The 19955-nt window shown below is 40.8% G+C and overlaps 1 protein-coding gene across 1 annotated transcript; it reads right to left on the bottom strand.

Annotated features, from left to right (window-relative positions):
• Positions 1 to 1061: 1061 nt before the first annotated feature.
• Positions 1062 to 19132, bottom strand: selenbp1 (selenium binding protein 1). The gene is made up of 12 exons (XM_079504201.1): positions 19065 to 19132; positions 16397 to 16450; positions 15575 to 15687; positions 12836 to 13021; positions 8512 to 8632; positions 7923 to 8105; positions 7349 to 7530; positions 6793 to 6871; positions 5269 to 5390; positions 4716 to 4808; positions 2628 to 2746; positions 1062 to 2071 (listed from the first exon to the last, which is right to left on the bottom strand). The coding sequence occupies exons 1-12, from the start codon at positions 19066 to 19068 to the stop codon at positions 1909 to 1911; spliced, it is 1419 nt and encodes a 472-aa protein (XP_079360327.1). The 5' UTR covers positions 19069 to 19132; the 3' UTR covers positions 1062 to 1908.
• Between the last annotated feature and the right edge of the window lie 823 nt (positions 19133 to 19955).

The following is a 19955-nucleotide window of genomic DNA, read 5'->3' as shown; positions in this document are numbered from 1 at the left end:
AACTAGGTCTTTCAATTAAATAGTTATTTTTAATTTATGTGTTTTTTTGACAACCTTTGTAAACGTGCAAATTAAACGAGCCATGTGCAAGCAAAAGTGTGTGTGTGTGTGTGTGTGTGTGTGTGTGTGTGTGAGTGTGTGTGTGTGTGTGTGTGTGTGTGTGTGAGTGTGAGTGATGCCATCTGGCCCAGTGGTGATGAAATAGTGGCTCAACAGGTGCACCGTTGGAAAATAATTAATTTTCAGGTCCAATGAGACGACTGAGTCACCAGAGATTGTTTCAAAACAATAATTAACAAGGACACAGGGGTTTCATATTTACTACTGTAGCTAGGTCTATTGTACAGCGTCATAACACAGTCTCACTCCCAACCCATTTCCATTGGACATTAAAATATATGGATATAGTTTCAGGCCTTTAACATTTCTAGCAAGAAATGTGCATTGTAATTTCACAATCTAATAATGCAAACTACTACAGCACAACTGCGACCTGTAAAAACTTTTCACACATGCAGCACCACCCTCATTTCCAGTAAACCCTTGCGCTCAGACAGTGGTGAATGTCTCTTTTCCCCTATTCTGGGTCGCTATGAAGTTCTATATGGGGGGGGGGCTCCTTGACAGGAAAAGGTTTGCAGCGATTATATTACAAGTGTGCCCAAAAACACTAATATTGATTGTTATTTATTAACAGTTTGCAGAATTACAGTACATTTCAAGCACAAACTCAATACAAAGACTGTTAACTGTGAGTGGACGACCCAATTAAGCATTACACTTGTTTACAAGAGGGTCCACCTTGTTCAATTCATCAAAACAATGTACAAACAAATGTACAAAAGAAACCATGAAAGATGAGTTTTCAATGTGATAAACAGGAACTTAAAGTATATCGATTCAAGCTGGAACACAATTAATTTATTGATCAGTAAAATTAAATGCTTTGGCCCAGACCGCTTTGCTGTGTGGCTTTGCCATCTCTCTAGCCATTTCCTGTCAGCCTACCATCCTATCAATAATGGTATTATTTCATAAAAAAGCCAAAAGATAACATGCTCAGATGGGTGGGCCACTTTTGTGATTTTTAAGAGGGCCCTGATCCAGAAAAGGTAATGGTGATGGTGAATGAGTGAATCTAACATACATTCAAAGCACTTCTAAGGGGCGTTATAGAAATGCAGACCAGTTATTGCACATGTGTACAGAATTATAGCAAACAAGTTTGAATTCAAGCTCTCATAATTGAAAAAGGAAAAAAATAATAATACAATTCCTCAAATAAATCACAACCCAAATATTGGTGACAAAACCTGAATTACAACAGTGACATTTAAGACAATTTCAATGTCAGCTTTAAGATCATAATCAAGGATTAAAGGACTTACCGTAAGTCTCAGCAGGATTTAGAAAAATGTGTCCATGCATGTTTCTTGAGTATGTTTATTCAGAATGCTGCTGCTTGAGTCCTCATACTAACGTCAATAACGTGGATCACATCAGTCCAGTTCTCAGACCTTTACACTGGCTCCAATGTTTGTCAAATCATTGATTTCAATAATACTGATTGTCCTTTTATAATGCCATTCTTTGTGTTAACGCTCATAATGCCAGTCTTTGTCTTAACACTCTGAAACTTTGAATTCCATTTTTGTTTAAATGCACTATACAAAAACAAACTTGACGAAAGGAATGTATCGCATACACAGCATACATACGCTAATATTTCCAGTAATTACAGGATATATATAATTCTTCATATAAAAAGTTAATAGGCTAGATCGAGAGTCTGTTATCTAAAACAATATTCAGCGAAGTTCAGTGTTATTTAATGGTTGAAGAATTAGCTCAGTATTAGTCAGTGTTGTAGTTGAGTGATCCCAGCAGCAGGGGGTGGTATAGAGCTGATCAGACCCAGATGTCAGAGGTGCAGTCTCCTCCGGGGTAACGGAGCTCGTGGGCCAAAGCCGGACCGTCTGGTTCTTTACCGAAGTCGATCAAGAAGTTCTCATTGCACTTCAAACCTCCATTAACTGAATCTACGTCTATCTGCATCATCACTGAGCCCTCTCTGGAGACAGACAGACAGAGAGAAAAGCTCTTACCTCCTTGGCATACTGGCGGTGTGCACAAGACAATTGGTTCTGATTGGTCCAGTGGTTTGCATGATTAGCGACAGACAGTATCTCTAACATATTTATACTCTTATATGACAAAGTATAAATCATGCTTTAAAATTGTAGCCCTGTTACATAGTGCATGATGTTTTTGAGTTCAGAAAAGTCTTCTGGCCTATAGTTTAAAACATTGTATCCCTATCAGAGTAGATCATATTTGGATTTTGGGTGTTAATAGATATTATTTGATTAATCAAACATATTAAACATATATATATTAGATATTTCGACAATGTTTGCAGAGATAATTCTACATCGAAGATCTGGGATCAAAGTTTAACTACCCCAAATCCAATCTGCTTAGATTACTTCGGTGCCGTTTATAAGTAACATGGTAAGGCAGTCCCTCTGTTAGACTGACAGTCAAACGGACACAGACTGGCTGTGTCTGTAGGTGTCAGTATACACAGAGCATGTTACACGTAGAGTATTAGAAGTGTGTGAGTTTACTTGATCATGTCAGGGTAGAACTGTTTGTCCCAGGCACTGTAGAGAGACGTCGTCACGTACAGCCTCGTCCCGTCCAAACTGAGCTGCAACATCTGAGGACTGCCCTGAATACGCTTCCCCTACACACACACACACACACACACACACACACACACACACACACACACACACACACACACACACACACACACACACACACACACACACGCACGCACGCAAAAATAAATTATTTACACTGTGCAACGTAAGTCTATTGCTTGTGTACAATTTTGAGGTACATTTTTTTATACTTTATACTTCCACTCCAATACATCTCGTAGAATCTACCCAGCAGCACATAGTAAATTAAAATCAGCCCCACCTTTGGTCAGCTGTAATATTAAAGTGGTGACCAGTGAACACATGAATGCATTACTATTACAGTCCAATTATGTGACACAGGGGAAATTACATAGTGGTACAATTATGATTATGACAATATTTATGCACCAAACCACGTTAAAATGTTCTCCATATTGTCAATACTCTCTAAATGCAATCACATCTCAGTCTAACTTCATGGAATTGCTGCCCCCTGGTGGGGGCTAATCTCACTCAGTCACTAAATGACATTTCAAATGTTCGCCCAAAATGGATTTATATTCAAATAAATATGTTTTTTATAATCAATTCATTTGATTAGTTTGATGGACTATTTCAACCCTGATTTTACATGATGTACCCTGGAGGAGTCTCGGTTGGTCTTGGACGAGTCTACCAACTGTTCCAAGAGTTCAAATACAACATGGTGAAGCATAGTTTACCCATTATGTCACATAGTTGGAACAAACTTAGAGACACACTCTTTGTGCCAACAATGACTACTTTTAAATCCATGTTAAGTTCTCCACTGCTTTTCTTGAAACGTTTTCAGTTTACCACTTTTTAAATTGTAATTCCAATGCAGGCTATATTGTTCTTTTCTTATTCTTAATGCCCTACTGCTTGATCATACTACACTGTCACACACTAAAGAATCAAAAGTAGCAGATCTATACAAGCTCGGATCACGGCGCGAAGCGACACGTTTTGAGCTTGTAGATCTGTTACTTTTGGTACACTTTGAATTTGAATCCTGAAAAAAGTTCAGGAACAGTTTTTTTCCAGAAGAACCAGACAGACAGAGTAAAGGTGTTGGTGTGTGGCTTTCCTTTACCTGCAGTATAATCAGCTGATAAACATACTGATAACTGATAGTCAATACGACCTTCGATAAGATCTGACCTTCACCAAGTTGAAAAACGGGGACATTCTCTTGACAGAGCGTGATAAATAGACCATGTTAAATATTTACATTACATAAACACTAGTGTATACAATATAAACAATAGGTACTATATATAGAATATACTGTATTATCATTGTCGGGCAGGAATCTCTTATACCCATACTGTGTTTTTTGGTAAATTAACGCCCTACTTGATCATCCTACAGCTTGTAACATGGCGTGAAGCAACACGTTTTTAGTGTGTAAATCTGCTATTTTTGCCATACGATATGCCATATGAGGTTTCCACCGGACAGAGACAATATAAAGTTAAGTGTGTGCGAGCATGCATGCGTGCGTGCGTGTGTGTGTGTGTGCGTGTGCGTGTGCGTGTGTGTGTGTCTGTGTGTGTGTGTGTGTGTGTGTGTGTGTGAGAGAGAGATGGACGACCACATTCCAGGTCAGATTGGGCTGAACCGTTCGTGAATCTGATACAAAGAAGTTCATGGGCAGGTCAAAATGTTTTATACTTATCTAAATATTTAACTTTTGGAGGAGGAAAATAGGGAGTACTCAAATATATGACATTATGCATTGCTTATTAATTGCCACTCCTACCATGTTTGAGCATGCCAAGTCTCATGGTCAGATACACATTTTGTGCAATCTGTATGGTAGAGTATGTTAATACAATATAACATATACAATTAATTGGTGTGGTTGTATTTTGTCTCTCTGCTGCTCTTCTATTAAGACATTGTGTCAAAGGTGGGAGCGAACATTCTGCATACACAGATGATCTACAAGGTTGTATAGTGAGGTTGTAGAGGTTGAAGATGTACCTGGATAATGCGTGGAGGAGGCTGGGCCTGGTTCTCTGGATCATCCATGACTTTGACAGGGCTATCATTAATCATGCTACCTCCTAGAAATATCTGAAACATAGCATAATATTCACATTAACCAAACTACTACTACAATATTCAAATGTATTAAATGCAGTGATTCTCAACATGTGGGCTGGGGCCCACTGATGGGCCATGAGGATATTACAAGTGGGCCCCCAAATTGGAAAAATACTGAGATTGTATCGATAATTATAACAATGTACAAACGACAAAAGAAAACATTTTGTCATGTTATTTTTTTTTTTACCTATTTCATTTTCAATGTGATAAACAGGAACTGAAAGTATATGGATCCAAGCAATCGATTCATTGATCATTAAAATAACATGATGTGAAAATGCATGCTCAGATGGGAGGGGCACAAACGCTTTTGCGCTTTTTCCTAGATTATATTATCTTCACAAGTTGCAAAAATATTACTAAACCCAATCTAAATTGATATGAAACAGAAATTCAGTATCTTTTATTTTATTGGATAGACTCAGACCTGGCCGACCAATCGCGGTGCCTTTCTGTTGGTGATGTCATACTGTCTGATGTCGCCATGCAGCCAATTACTGAAGTACAGGAAACGGTCGTCAAGAGAGATCAGGATGTCTGTGATCAGACCTGTCAAGAAAACAGTGAAACAATACATATTTATGTCAATAAAATATGACTCAGTAAAATTGTAAATACACTCTAGTAAAACACAGTACCTTTTCATTAAGCCCCACCTACTGCAAGGTGTGCTTCTCACCCATTGATGGGATTTCTCCATATAAATAATTGATCATTTCAGTAGCAAGAGCTTCAAAATGTCTTCTAAATATAGTCAACAGGGCCTGCAGTAAGCTATGCACTGGACAAATGTGCATGACATTATTTCAATAAACTAGAAATACGAGGAAATGTTAGAGGGAGAAACAGTATCCAACTCAATCAACTTTAACGACTGTCCGGCAGGAGTTTTCATGTAATGCACAATAAGACTACGGTGATTAGTATTATTGCCATCACCTGGGTGGCTCAGTCGTGTAACTTTCCCAACGTTAAGCTGTGTATGTGTTCAACAACACAGACATGCAAAATAACGCTGACAGAGCTATGAGCCGGTGACAAAATCTTGCCCAGCATTAGCAACGGTTGCTAAACTATTTTGATTGGCATTGGACAATCCCTTTTGGGGTGGGGTTTAGCAAAGGGCTAATTGGATTGTTGCCAATTTCCCCCCATTTTTGCATAGGCCCTGTCACTGCTGACCCCTACTGGTTGGTCTTGAGAAGGGTGTAGATACAAGCCGATACAAGCTCACAAGCTTGTAAAACGGCTATTTTCACTACTTCATAAACTTTTTACACCAGCTGCTTCTTTTGACTCGACAGTGAGGAAATTCACTGGAAGGACATAACACCCCTCTGCTGCTGAACAAACCGTTAGGTTAACCAAGAAGTATTTCCCCCTGAGTTTGAATTGTTTACAATAGGAATTAGAAGTTTATGGAATCCCTGCAGTGCAACTAGTCGCTGAACGTGTTTTTATCTGCTTGCTAAGATGTGAAATATTTTCAATTCAAATCAGTTGAGAGGCTATGGACGTGATATCATTATCATACCCGGCCGGATGTTATTCGGGAACGCCTACCGAGTGGCAAAAAACTACTTTCTGGCCTTGACAGCCCATACAAACAAACAGAAACCTATTTGATTGCATCAAACAACGTTACACTCACTTTGCCACTCCCTTTATGCATGCCTCTACCCTCTATTGGAGGCGTTTTTTGGCAAGCTACCTTGGTGTTTTCATCTGGGAAAAAACACCTTGTGAACATATGTTGTCACTATCGTTCAGTGACAGAAATCACCCTCCCGTGCCTGCCTGCCACCCCCAAACAAACAAGACAAAGCCAGTGAAGGAATAGAACACAAGTGTGGTGTATGGGAATTCCTTGCGTGTTTCGTTTACAGTACATGAAGTTTGTTTGAAGTTGGAATAATATTTCTAATAGTAATAGAAGATGATAATACAGTACCGGGCATCTCAGGAAGCATCCAGCCCTCCACCTTCTTCATAGGGACCTCAATGACTTTATCTGCAGCCCACTCTCCTGTCTGGTAGTACAATAAACACACACTTTACACTCTCCTGTCTGGTAGCACAATTATTACATACGCACATAACATACATAACTGCTACTATACATGCTATCTGTATATATCTTTGATTATTTGACCTGTTTGTATGCTGTGTTCTTTTCCCCTTACCTCTCCTGCTCTACCCTACCTCTCTCCTCATGAAAAAACTTATTTAGACCTGTAAAAGTCCTGAATTCTGGACTTTTACTTGTAACGGAGGAGTTCTACATTGCAGTATTGATACTTTTATATTCAAGTAAAACAATTGAGTATTTTTCCCACGACTGGACAGTACCGTTTTCTTGTAGAAGTGGAAGATGGATTCTACAAATGCCTTCTAAATCAGTAGTTCAGTTTCAAAGTTTTTCAAAAATGTTCAAAAAGCAACACAGCACGAAAATGAAAGATGCTTTCCCGGTCTTAATAGGTTTGCTAATGATACTTGGACAGTACCGTTTTCTTGTAGAAGTGGAAGATGGCTCCAGGCAGTGCACAGCCCACGTAGCCTTCAGCAGCAGAGGGCTCGTGGAGGAAGCGACACTCCAGAGGAATCCTGCCCATCTCTCCCAGCTCCAACGTCTGGATGCGCTCGTGGGTCTCCCAGTTCCACACATGCACCGCACTGCCATACTTACCTGGAGAATTACAGTACACTTAGCAATGGCTTAGCAATGGCTAAATGGACAAAACTCCTACTCAAATAAACGTTTGCGATTTCAAAGTTCTGTTTCTTTGTCTGGACGGCATGAGTGTAAAGTGATGATTATGGGGATGATCAGTGTCATTTTCTATTGTGAGTGCTAAACATGTGATGGCTTTATCGTTCTTGGGAGGCAATACGGGCAATACTGAAAAGTTTGTATTTGTTAGACATGGTCAATCTATTGAAAGAAACATGGAGAACAATACAGCAGAACAGGTTGAATAATATTTTGTACAGTAAGTGATGCTGGGCAACAGAAAATGTGGATGCTGAGAACGTGAATGAAGAAACATGCATCTGGCCTAAGTAGAAGCCGTAACGTACCATCTTTCACGTGTTGAGGGTTGAAGCCGCCGGCCAGGGATTTGGGGGCGCCCCACTCGGTGCTTATCATTACGTTGTGACGAGGCTGGTACCAGAAGTCATAACCGAACGGCGCCGCGTCTCCCTCGTGCTCCCAGTTCCCGACCACCTCAAACGTCTCACCATCCAACAGCACGAAACCACCTGGAGGTCAAAAACGATATTGGATCCGCCTGTTAACCCATTAAGACTTGAGGCCGATTCTAAAAAGGCCTTCTAAATCAGTAGTTCTGTTTCAAAGTTTTTAAAAAATGTTCAAAAATAGCAGATGGACAAGCAACGCAGCACAAAGTGACGCGTTGCGAGCTTGTATATCTGCCATTTTGAATAGTCGAAGCAAAAATCGAAAATGACAGATGCTTTCCCGGTCTTAATAGGTTTGCTAATGCCCAAGTTATGCTACGGTGTGCAACGAAAACAATCGACCTACAAGCTCACAACGCACTGCATCCGCGATGCATTGTGAACTTGTGATCTATTTTAGGTGAGCAACGCCATCATGCAACCAAGCGGGAACATACGTGTACAGTTTCAGTGCGCCCCTGCTTACCCTTGCCATTGCCAGAAGGGTCTCCCATGCAGCTGATCATGATTTGACCGGAACCCAGGCAGTGTGAGGTGTGTGGGTTAGCCAGACCACATTTCCAGTACAGCTCAGTGGGCTCCACGATCTACACAAGAGCACAACTCAAGAGATCAAACAGTTGATGGAGGCACGTGGTCTTCTGTTCCACACACAACTCACAACACGTCGCTACGCGCCACGTTGTGAGCTTATAGATCGGCTATTTTCACTACTTCTTAAACATTTGTTTTCTAATGTATGGAATTTCTTCGATTTCTTTGATTTCTTCATGAAATCACTGAAAAACTAGTTGTTGACCTCAATTGTTTGATCTCTATACAAATATATATATATATATATATATATATATATATATATATATATATATATATTCGCTGTGTTAAGGATTTGCGGCATTTTGTACAAAACCACTCCTGAAAACTTTGATTTCCCATATTCCATCGTGATTGGCTTCCAAACAGACCCGTCTTGATCACATGACTATAGAGATCATGTGTACCGATTTGTGTAAGATTTGGATCAAATCTGAAGGAGTAATATATAAAAAAAAGTTCGACATAAGTCTGCCTCCTGGTGCCGCTATAAAGAGCAGATGTGAAAAATACAGGTCAAAGGTTTTTCCTTGGCCTCTAGGGAGTGTGCATACAAAGTTTTACAGGCATTCCTTCCTCGGCCTAGTGGGAATGTGCATGCAAAATATTCCTCAAATTGCACTCTTCAAAACAGACCAATCCGGCAAACTTTGGAAGGAAATCTTAGACAATGGGGATGGAATATGGGGAAGCAGACAGGTCCATGTTGATCACATGAGTATAGAGATAGTGTATACCGATTTGTGTGATGTATGGATAAAATGTGTACGAGTAATATAAAAAAATGTGTTTAGCTAAAAATCTGCAGCGCTATAACAGGCCAAAAGTCGTGCAAAACAGTGCAAAACATACTCTCCCCATGCCTTCGGCCTGGTGGAGACAAAAATCTTTGCATTTTGTTTTTAAGTTTTTTTGAAAATGTTTTGAAATAATTAAAAACAAAATGTAGGAAACAAAAAGTAAAGGGAACCATACAAATGTGTCCGCGACCCACACATTTTTGGGAACCAGTGTTCTACAAGACATTAACTCTGGCCTCTGCTTCTTAAGACAACTGTGAATCTTTAACACTGAGCTTACCTAAACTGCAACCCCTGGGCATTCTGTAAGCTAATGTTTGGGTTACCTCAAGTGTTAAAAAGCCCTTATGTTATGATCTCTGTCTCTGATTATAATATAGCTGCAAGCAGTTATCATTTCCCAACATTAAAAAGCAACGACAAATGTGAGACGCTAATGAGTTATGTGAATGTGAACACACACACATTAATCACTCAATCACTTAATAGCATCACACATTTGACACACACCTACAGTAAGGCATGCTGATAGAAAGATAATGTTAACCCATAAGTCTGACCAATCTACTACTAACATGTGTGTCCAAAAAGTCATTTTTTTCAAATCTGTTAAAGAAGTAACACTGGTATATCATCTCTTTCGGGTGGAAACCTTATATGTCCAAAACTGACATTTTTCAGGGGAAAAAACAAACAAACAAAACTAGTGTTCCAATGGTGGATCTAATGTAGTTATTAGTTAGCCACAAGCTCTTATTAATGCTTTTCAATTGTTCAATATTTATAAAACCCACAGACACACTTACGGTAACCACTTTCAACATTTTTCAGAAATAGCAAAGCGTAATAGCTAATAATAGAATTGTATGACAACATAGGGCATATATTTTTAAACAGCAACAACACTGTGATGTTCAAGAAAAATGTCATGTGCAACTACGCCACCTATAGAGCACCGAAGTCCTGACGTCACTGCCCTCTACTACCAGTAGAGGGCAGTGAGCGCCATGGTTCATGTATGTTTTTATAAGCATTGTACTCTCCATAGGGGGATTTTAGATCGCCTCATATAAGAACTGTGTTTGAAAAATAAACCGATCACCCCGGCCTTTTCACTCATATGGATATGAAGCATCGACTGAAGGTGGAAATGTACAAATATACCCAAAGAGTAACAAAATAAGCGTTAGAAACGAGCCAAACAACCCAGAGACTACATTTCCGGGTAGGCTGCTTCTGCCCGCAGCCCGTCGCACAACAGAAACTGAACGTTAATTACGTTTATTTTTATTTTTATTTTATTGATATATAATGTATCGTGGTTAGTACGAGTCGAGTCACCACCAGCTGAGCTTACGTCAACGAGGAATCTCAGGAACGCAATATGTTGACAGCTGGGCGTGACGTATATGCTCAGCGACATTGCATTCATATGTAGTTTCAAGGCTTTTGCGGTCACATTAATTCCATTTCTCTAGAAACTGGCTGTATCAAATATGAATGGACATCATTAACGACTCACAGCCACTCCCCTGACAGAAACGCAGAGGTGGTCGGTTTATTTTTCAAACACCGTTCTTATATGAAGCGACCTAAAATCGCCGTTTGGGGATCTCAATGCAAATAAACAAATACATGAACCTGGAGATTGACGCCCTCTACTGAAAGTGACGTCAGACTTCGGAGCTCTATGGGAGACAGATATAAGCAGTCAGTCAGTATGCAGCCAGCTCTCTGAATGAGCAGAAGGAGCAGTCGTGTTAATAAAGCCCATTGAACGTACATTGTTGTATGCCTGCTGAATTATCTAACAGTACAAACATTACAATGTTGACATCTGATCCCTGCAGTGGCAGGGCTTTCAAAACATGGCCTAGTTATTCATAAAAGAGGATGTCTAATCTTACTGTGAATTCTGATATTCTCAAAAGAGCAACTCGCTTAAAAAAAAAGATCAAGGATACCCATTAACTTCCTTCACATTGTGTGTGTCACTCTTTGATTAAATCAAATCTTTTTTTAATCCACTGATGGGTACGGAGTTTAAAGACAGAATCAAATGTAACATCAAGTAGGTTGTGTATTGACTAAAATGTCCCTGCAAACTACTTTATGGGAATTGAAAACAAGAATGAATTGTCAACTCATGATGACAGTGTTGAAAAGACAGATGAATTGCATCTGTGTGGAGTTTCAAAGCGAAGAAGAGGAAGAAGGAAGTTGTCCCAAAACTATCGTGCTTTAATAACAAATAGCATTGGATTGCAGCTCAGGATTTCATTAGAATCTTCCTCTGTTGTCACAAACTGATGACATCGCTGTCCCCAAGGAGGTTTAACCTGTCCCCCACTCACTCTCTCATGCCCTCTCGCCAACAGGCCCATGTGTTTTATTGGTAATGATTGACACATAGGTTGTGTAACCTATGGCGATGACAGTGCAGAAACAGTCACCTCACTTATCTATTTTACTTATGACATTTTGACCATAGATGACCTTTTGACATCTTACCTTCTTTTAGTTATACAAACACAGATATTTACTACGCTAACAGTAAGACAGCTGAGAGGGAGGGAAATACTTAATGCATACCAGGGCATGACAATCAGCGGCAGCGTAGTCATGTCAACCATGCCTTTAAAGCAAAAGCAATCAGGAAAGTAGTAGGAAAGTAAACTCTATTAATATATATATATATATTGACCATATTCAAGTTATAACTTATTGCCCACATTGTAATTTGTTGTTGAGTAAACCTATGACCAAAGAAGTGGTTGTACTACTACTTGACACGCCACACAAATTACTTGGTTGAACTATCTGCAAGTTACATCAAAATGTAGCTAAAACTATGTAATTTAGTTCAACTACATGTAGTTTAATGCTCCCTTAAACTACATGTAAACACTCCTATTAATGATTCTTGACCACCCTCTCTATAGCCTACTTAGTCAAATGGACCGGAGTTGCAACTGTACTTGGTAGCCTAGGCAATTTTTTCACAATACACCAAATCTCTTTGCCAAAAGTAGCAGATCTATCTACAAGCTGCTGAGCTTGTAGATCTGCCATTTTTGGCAAACTTCCCCCCCAAAGGGTTCAAGTTGGTGGTTCAAGTTTTGTGTGGTCAGTCTATGACATCAGCTCGTATTCTTTCACCTGGTTTTGAATATTGCCAGACAAAAGCGGACAAAAAAATAACAAAAACACTGTAACATGGTGTCCCTATTTTGGGCATGCCATTTTAGGAAAACCTAAAAAAAAACCTAAAAAGAAAACAAGCTCACAACCTGTTAGAAAACTCTTTACTGTCATACCCAAAATATAAAAGTCAGGCTGAAAGTATCAAAATAAAGGTTGAAAACCAGACTGCTAGATGATGTGTCGACCTCTCACCTTGTGCATGCGGGGTGCACGGGGTTCGGTTCCCACGTCCACCACGTAGACACGCGAGGAGATGAGCGACGGGAGGATGAGACGGTTTCGTCGCCTGGAGCTGTCGCCAAAGCAACTGCTGCACGCGTTCCATCCCGAGTGATGGAGCTCATCTCTCAGGTTGGGCATGGGCAGCCTGTGGATCACCTAGAGGGGTCAAAGGTCATACCATGTGTACCTGACAATTACTCCACCAGTTGCTTGTTTGAGTATTGCTTGTAATTGCTTGTATCATTGTCATTATAGTTTTGCTATTGTTGTTGAAATTACTTGTATCTCTCTATCTCTCTCGATATTTCTGTCTCCGTCTCTCTTTTCCCCTGACACGATCGAGGCAGATGTTCGCCCACCCTAGAGCCTGATTCTGCTTGATGTTTCGGTGCAGTTAAGGGGAGTTTTTCATTGCTACGATCGTAAAATAGCTTGCTCAGGGTGGGACAATGTTAGGGACAATTTGTATGTACAAGTTATTCGCTTTGTTTCTCAACATTGGGTCTACTACCAGGGTTCCAAATATACCCAGATACATCGGTCAGGCTCTAGTGGACATGCTTGTGTACACAGCCCAGGGGGCATTCAGAGTATTTATTTCTCCCTTCTAGTGTGTAGATCATCTCCGTAACCGTATAGCCCAAGACAGAGAATGTGTTGCAGATGTTTAATTGTGCAACAAGTGACAAGCCATTGCCAATAACCTTTCTTCTCCCCTATATGGTCAATATCCTGCAGCTGACTCTCAGGGCCCCCACTGGGAATGGAATTAAAAGAATTACAGTACATTTCAAGCACAAACTCAATACAAAGGCTGTTAACTGTGAGTGGACGACCCAATTAAGCATTACACTTGTTTCCAATAGGGTCCACCATGTTCAAATCATCAAAACATTTAGAGACGTACAAATAGACACTTCTATAGACAGAACAGGAATTCATCATAAAGGAGGTAAAAAGGGAAAAGAAACATATACAGTGAGGGAAAGAAAGGGGTGGGCGGTGGGGGGGATTCACGTTCAGCTCCGTTAATTTGTTTGTTTTCCTGGGAGGAGCTGCGTTGGGTCCCCAAGTCGGCTCCGTGGCCGTACCTTGAGTTGGCTGTGTGGCCGTGACCGTCTCTTGTGTTGTCCTTGTGTTGGGTCCCCAAGTCGGCTCCGTGGCCGTACCTTGAGTTGGCTGTGTGGCCGCGACCGTCTCTTGTGTTGTCCTTGCGTTCGTGTTTGGGGGATTCCGATTTTACAGGGGCCAGTTTCGAATTGCAGCCGTCCGTAGGTGCCCTTTGAGAGCGGTTTTGAAGGAGTCAAGGGATTTGCATGTCTTAATGACAGTTGGTAGGGCGTTCCACATTTTGGTGGCATAGGAGCGAAAATAATTTAGTCCCTTGTTTGTGCCGAATCTGGGTTGTACATGGTTCGTTGCACTCCCTCTGGTGTTGTGGGTGTGGACTTCGTTAACATTAAGGAAGTATCTAGACAGGTACATGCATATCTTGGTGGTGTATCGAATCTTGTGGACCAGACCCATTGCAAGATGCTGTACTCTGTCGTCGACCCTAAGCCATTCCAGCCTGTCGAAGTGGGCAGGGGTGAGGTGGGTTCGGGGGGCTAGGTCAAGTAGGAGCCTGACCAGTTTGTTTTGGGAAGTCTGGAGCCTGGTTTTAAGGGCCTTTGAGGTGCTGTGGTACCAGGAGGTGCATGCATAGTCAAAGAAACCCTGTACAAGGGCTCCTGAGGAACCTCCTTACATTCACATCTAGACTCAACTTGCCTATGCTTCTAACCTGACTGTAACCAATTATGACACTGAAATATTTGCACTGTGACCTTATCTCCATTGTGTATTATGTGGTGGTTGGTGGTGTAGGTGGAAGAGGGTGAGCAAGCTATTTGTGTTATGTATGTATCTGTATATCTGTTTGTATCTGTGTACTGCATGTTTTGTGTATTTGTGTACAGTATTCTTTTCTGTATTGTGTATGTTTATGGGTTCCTCTTGAAAATGAGATGATGCATCTCAAGGGGCTGTCCCTTCAATAAATATCTGAAATCTGAAATCTCTGTGTTTCTTTCTTGCGATGAACACAGCCTGGGTCAGTTGGGTGTGATGATGGTTTCAGTGTCTTTAAAACTTTAACTAAAAACTTAAAGTTTACCCTGAGATCAGAGGCCAGGAGGTAGAGAAGCCGCTCGGGAATCAGAAGGTTCCCCGTTCGATCCCTGGGTGCCCCTGGTTTACTGTCCTTGAGCAAGACACTGAACCCAAAATGCCCAACATTGAATGGTTTATTTTGTTATGGGTGGTGATTGTGTGTCTGTGTGAATGAGTGAGTGAATGTAATGTCATTTTTACTATCAGCTAACTACATAAATACAAATTTCCCCAAGCCCAAACCACACCGATAGGGACTCCTTGGGACAAAACCGTTTTAAGGTCAACCACACCAATGCAACTCGCATTGGTGTGGTTGACCTTAAAAACCATCTCGTCCAGACCCAACCAAGTTTGGTGTGGTTTTAGTTTTAGGTAAGAATAATAACCCTACTTAATATCTACAGTATAATAACTGGACAAGAGGAAGGTTTTCCTGTCAGACCCAGATCAGGTAAACACCTTCCTAAGCGTGAAAACGTTGGCCGAGACTCCAGGCCTATAGTATTTGAGTACTACTACAGTAGTAGTACAGCAGTAGTAGAATTGTTGTAGTACCTGGCAGAACGTAGGAGACTCGGGGTCCACATCCACAGTAGCCAGGTAGTCAGGTTTCTCGATGTCCGTGTTGCGGTAAATACACGGCAGGTAGACAATCTCCTCACGAGGACCTGCAACACAAAAGGGTTCGTATTTTAACCACATGAACCCTAGCATATCCCTATTCTGGGGTTGAACATTCCGCACACACGAAAATAGCAGCTTGCGGATCTGCTATTTTCATCTATGATGATCTTTTGTTTACAGGGGAAACAGGATGGGTTGTGATACTATGTTGACAGCTTGTAGAATAGCCAAAGAATAGAAGAATTGGGAACATGTTCACCTATAACGACATGAGCAGGGGTCATCAAAATGTCCGTGCGCTGACAATTGTATCCGTGGCAAAGACTAGATTTTCTATTTTACACCATTATTATATTCGGATTTTGATCACAAGACCAATTACTGAATGTCAAGTCTCCAGGTTTTCTTCAGAATATATACACGTATTTACGACACTATGGCACATTATGAGTCGTTTTATTTGCAAGGACCCATTAACTCTGGGAGTGTAGAGTTACAGACCTGTTATGGTCAGTCAGTATATTATGTGTTGTGTAATGGAGGGTATGCGCATGCATAAAGTGAGTGGCAAAGTGAGTTTAACGTCGTTCAATGCAATCAAATAAGACTTTTCTGTTGGATGTATGGGCCGTCAAGGTCAGAAAGTAGGTTTTTGTCACTTTGCCAATATTGTCTGCTCAATTTGGTAAAAAATGTCCACCATAAGCCAACAAGGTGATGGCCCTTGGACAAGAGATAAGACAAGTCTCTCACCCTTCATGGCATCCAGAGGGGTCTTGTACCCGGGTCCGCAGCCAGAACAACTCGCTGTGGAGGAAGAGATAAACAGGCTGTAAAAACAACACTTAACTCTAAATGACGGCTGGAAACAAATGTTGAGATCATTGTTGTGCAACTCTGTGTTCTGAACAGGAGACCATCCTCATAAACATCTGGGTACAAATCAAATGTTTGCCTCTGGTAAATCCCCTCTCTATCCTGTCTCTCTCTCTCCTGTCTTGCCTCTCATTCTATACCATCTTGCCTCCCTCTATAGCCTGCCTCTGATCTAAATCCTATCTCTCTCTCTCTCCAACTCTTGCACAGATGTTTACATCTGGACTGGAAGGGAACCCTAGTTCTACAATAGGCCGAAGAATGAAGATGATGGAACTCAACTCTTTCTAGTTGTTGTCCCAACCTCACAGAAAAGAAAGAGGTGGCCCGGGTGGCTGTCGGTCTTATGGTGTCGGAAAAGCGCGCGCACCCCGAAAAAAAAGGCAGGAAGGAATGATGAGTCTATTTGTGTATTTTCTCACTACTTGCATTCCCCCACCTAACTGTAACCATCTTATGCACTGATTAACCAACCATTCCTTTTGCAGCTTCATCTGTACGGTTGCTGCACTGCAAACTAACTCAACTAACTCACTGCACTCTCAAAAGAATTAGAGATGTACAACTTTAAAAACTTTGGCCAATATCTGGTTAAATGCATGGTCAAAACGATTTATGTTATTGCAATACAATATTCCAGTTTACCATACACTTGCTATACATTAACGTATGGCCCATTTTATACTTTAGCTACAGTATTTTGGAAAAACTATCTAGAAAGTAAAAAATAAACTTCTAATACAGGCTGTGGGCTGTTAAACTATTATTGTGTAATTTCCCTCTGGGTGGTCAGCCCATGTGTGACCTGTGGCACAGTTGATAGGGAGGGACATTAATGATTGCAAGACAATAGTACTACAAACGTGATGTTGATGTGATCAACATCTGTTGATTCTGTTCCTCCTCCTCCTTTGATGAATTGAACAAGGTGGACCCTCTTGTAAACAAGTGTAATGCTTAATTGGGTTGTCCACTCACAGTTAACAGTCTTTGTATTGAGTTTGTGCTTGAAATGTACTGTAATTCTGCAAACTGTTAATAAATATTTCAATTAATCAAAAAACCACAGAGATGGTTTGGGGGTTGGCGGCTATACAACAACAACGGCTGTTATTTGGATAAGCCTACATTTAATGAACATATTTAAGATGACAACGTCTAGATAACAGATAATCTAAATAAACATGGCAATTCAAGAGAGAGAGGGATACACCCTACAAAAACATGTTACAATTTACAATGTAGGCATTTAGCAGACGCTCTTAATCCAGAGCGATTTACAGTAAGCAAGAACACATGGTGATACATCAAATACATAGAAGTTTAACCACAAGTCAAGCCAACAACAATGTGCACACACTCATTTGAAACTTCACAACAGCTGTCTGATAGAGACTGTTCAGGACATAAACTGAATTCATATATTTTTAGTGGGAAACTGGGAAATAGAACAATAATTCAACAGTAGAGATTAAGTTGCTGCTAAACGTCTCACAGAGGAGCATCTGAGGTCAGGACACCAAGATAACACACACACACACACACACACACACACACACACACACACACATACACACACGCACGCACGCACGCACGCACGCACGCACACACACACACACACACACACACACACACACACACACGCACGCACGCACGCACGCACGCTCGCTCGCACGCACGCACGCACACACACACACACACACACACACACACACACACACACACACACACACAGTGTCAGCTCAGGGGAGTAGTTATATAACCTCTTGGCAGGATACTTTACTTTTTAACCCAACTTTTTCTGTTGCAGCCTACTTGAGGCAGCACTGCAGGCAGCATAAAGTGGAAGTGCTTTATTGAGTCTACACATTCCGATTTACTAAATATCAGAGTGTAATAGCCTACAATCTAAAACAACCCCAGCTATAAGATCACACGGGTTTCAGCTGGAGCTAATAGGTCACAATGTAAACCTTTGTACTAATAAAATGTGCGAAGTAGCCAATGGGCCAATGCCATGTCTTGTCAATAAAATACAGCCTTCAAGTTCAAGTCAACCACTTTCTCGCACACGTGTAGGCCTACGGCGGCGTCGCGCGAAACTAGCCAGTTTTGGGGACGCTTGAAAAGTAAGTTGTACACAAATGTCAGCAAATGTCATGCAAAAAGATAGGATGAGGGATGAAGCATGAAGGTGGTAAATAAAATATATCAATAAATCAATGTAGGAAAGCTTTACCGTTTACAGCAAGTAATTATGATCTTGTCCTCTTTTTTATGATTAATAGTCTACCGCCGCGCTATCATAGACTACTGCTTATCAACCCCGTTTTGATCACATTACAGTAAAAGTTCCGAAAAAAGTTCGGCAAAATATAATTAAATAGACAACAACAAGATAACTTCAGCCATGATTGCAACTGCAAGATCAGCCATGAACTGCTTTCTTTCCCTTTTATAAATGATGTTTAGTAAGTCGACCTATGCAGTCATATAGGATGAACAAACATATGGCTGTATAGTGAGTTGTGTTCTTAGTTCTTACCCATGTTGCTGCAGGTTAGTGTGTGTGTCGAACTGTCGATGCTGCTGCTGAACTTTAAGAACGGGAGCTGAATTTGACGTTTGTAAAGCGGTTAGGCCACGCCCCCATGCACACACACACACACACACACACACACGCACACACACACACGCACACGCGCACACACGCACCCTTTCAAGCAGGTGGATTTGGAATGTTTTACCGTGAACCAGAACTATACACCAGTGGTGGAAAGTAGCCGATCAAACATAAATATCAAACATATATCAGACCAAAAGGAAATGCATGTAGCCCATTTAATTTAGTGACCAGAAGCATTGCTGTAGGCCAGGGTGTAGGGTGGAAACCTCATATTTAGTCCATGGGCCCAGACCAGAATTTTCACTAGTGAGGGACATTCAAGGTGGCAAATGCTATCATGTTTTTTTGAAAAGGTCTAAAGATAAAGATAAAGAATATTGTCCATTAAATTTACATGAAATGGAAATTTGTCTTTGGCACACCGGCAGTCAGTTACAACAATAAAACATTACAAAAAATACACAGGTGCATTAAGATACTATATAAAAATGCATTCACATTAACATAACAACACTGATCATGAGCAGTGGCGATTAGAATATTTAAACATTTTCTTATTTAAAATGTCCACAGCAGTTGGCACAAATGAAGTTTTGTAACCCTTCTTTTTTGCTAATTTTGCCCTAAGCCTCCTGCCCGATGGCAACAAGTCAAATTCAGAGTGAAGAGGGTGGGTAGAATCATTGTAAATCTGAATTGCTTTTTTGGTTATGGAGCGGTTGTATATGTCCTGAAGTTGCAATTGTTTATCTCCAATGATCTTACTTGCCTGGTTGACTACCTGGGTGAGCTTGTTTTTATCTCTAACTG

This window comes from Electrona antarctica (genome assembly GCF_951216825.1).
Source record: "Electrona antarctica genome assembly, chromosome: 6".
Lineage (NCBI taxonomy): Eukaryota > Metazoa > Chordata > Actinopteri > Myctophiformes > Myctophidae > Electrona > Electrona antarctica.
The sequence above is the reverse complement of the archived record's forward strand: the minus strand, read 5'-3'. Positions and strand labels throughout refer to the sequence as shown.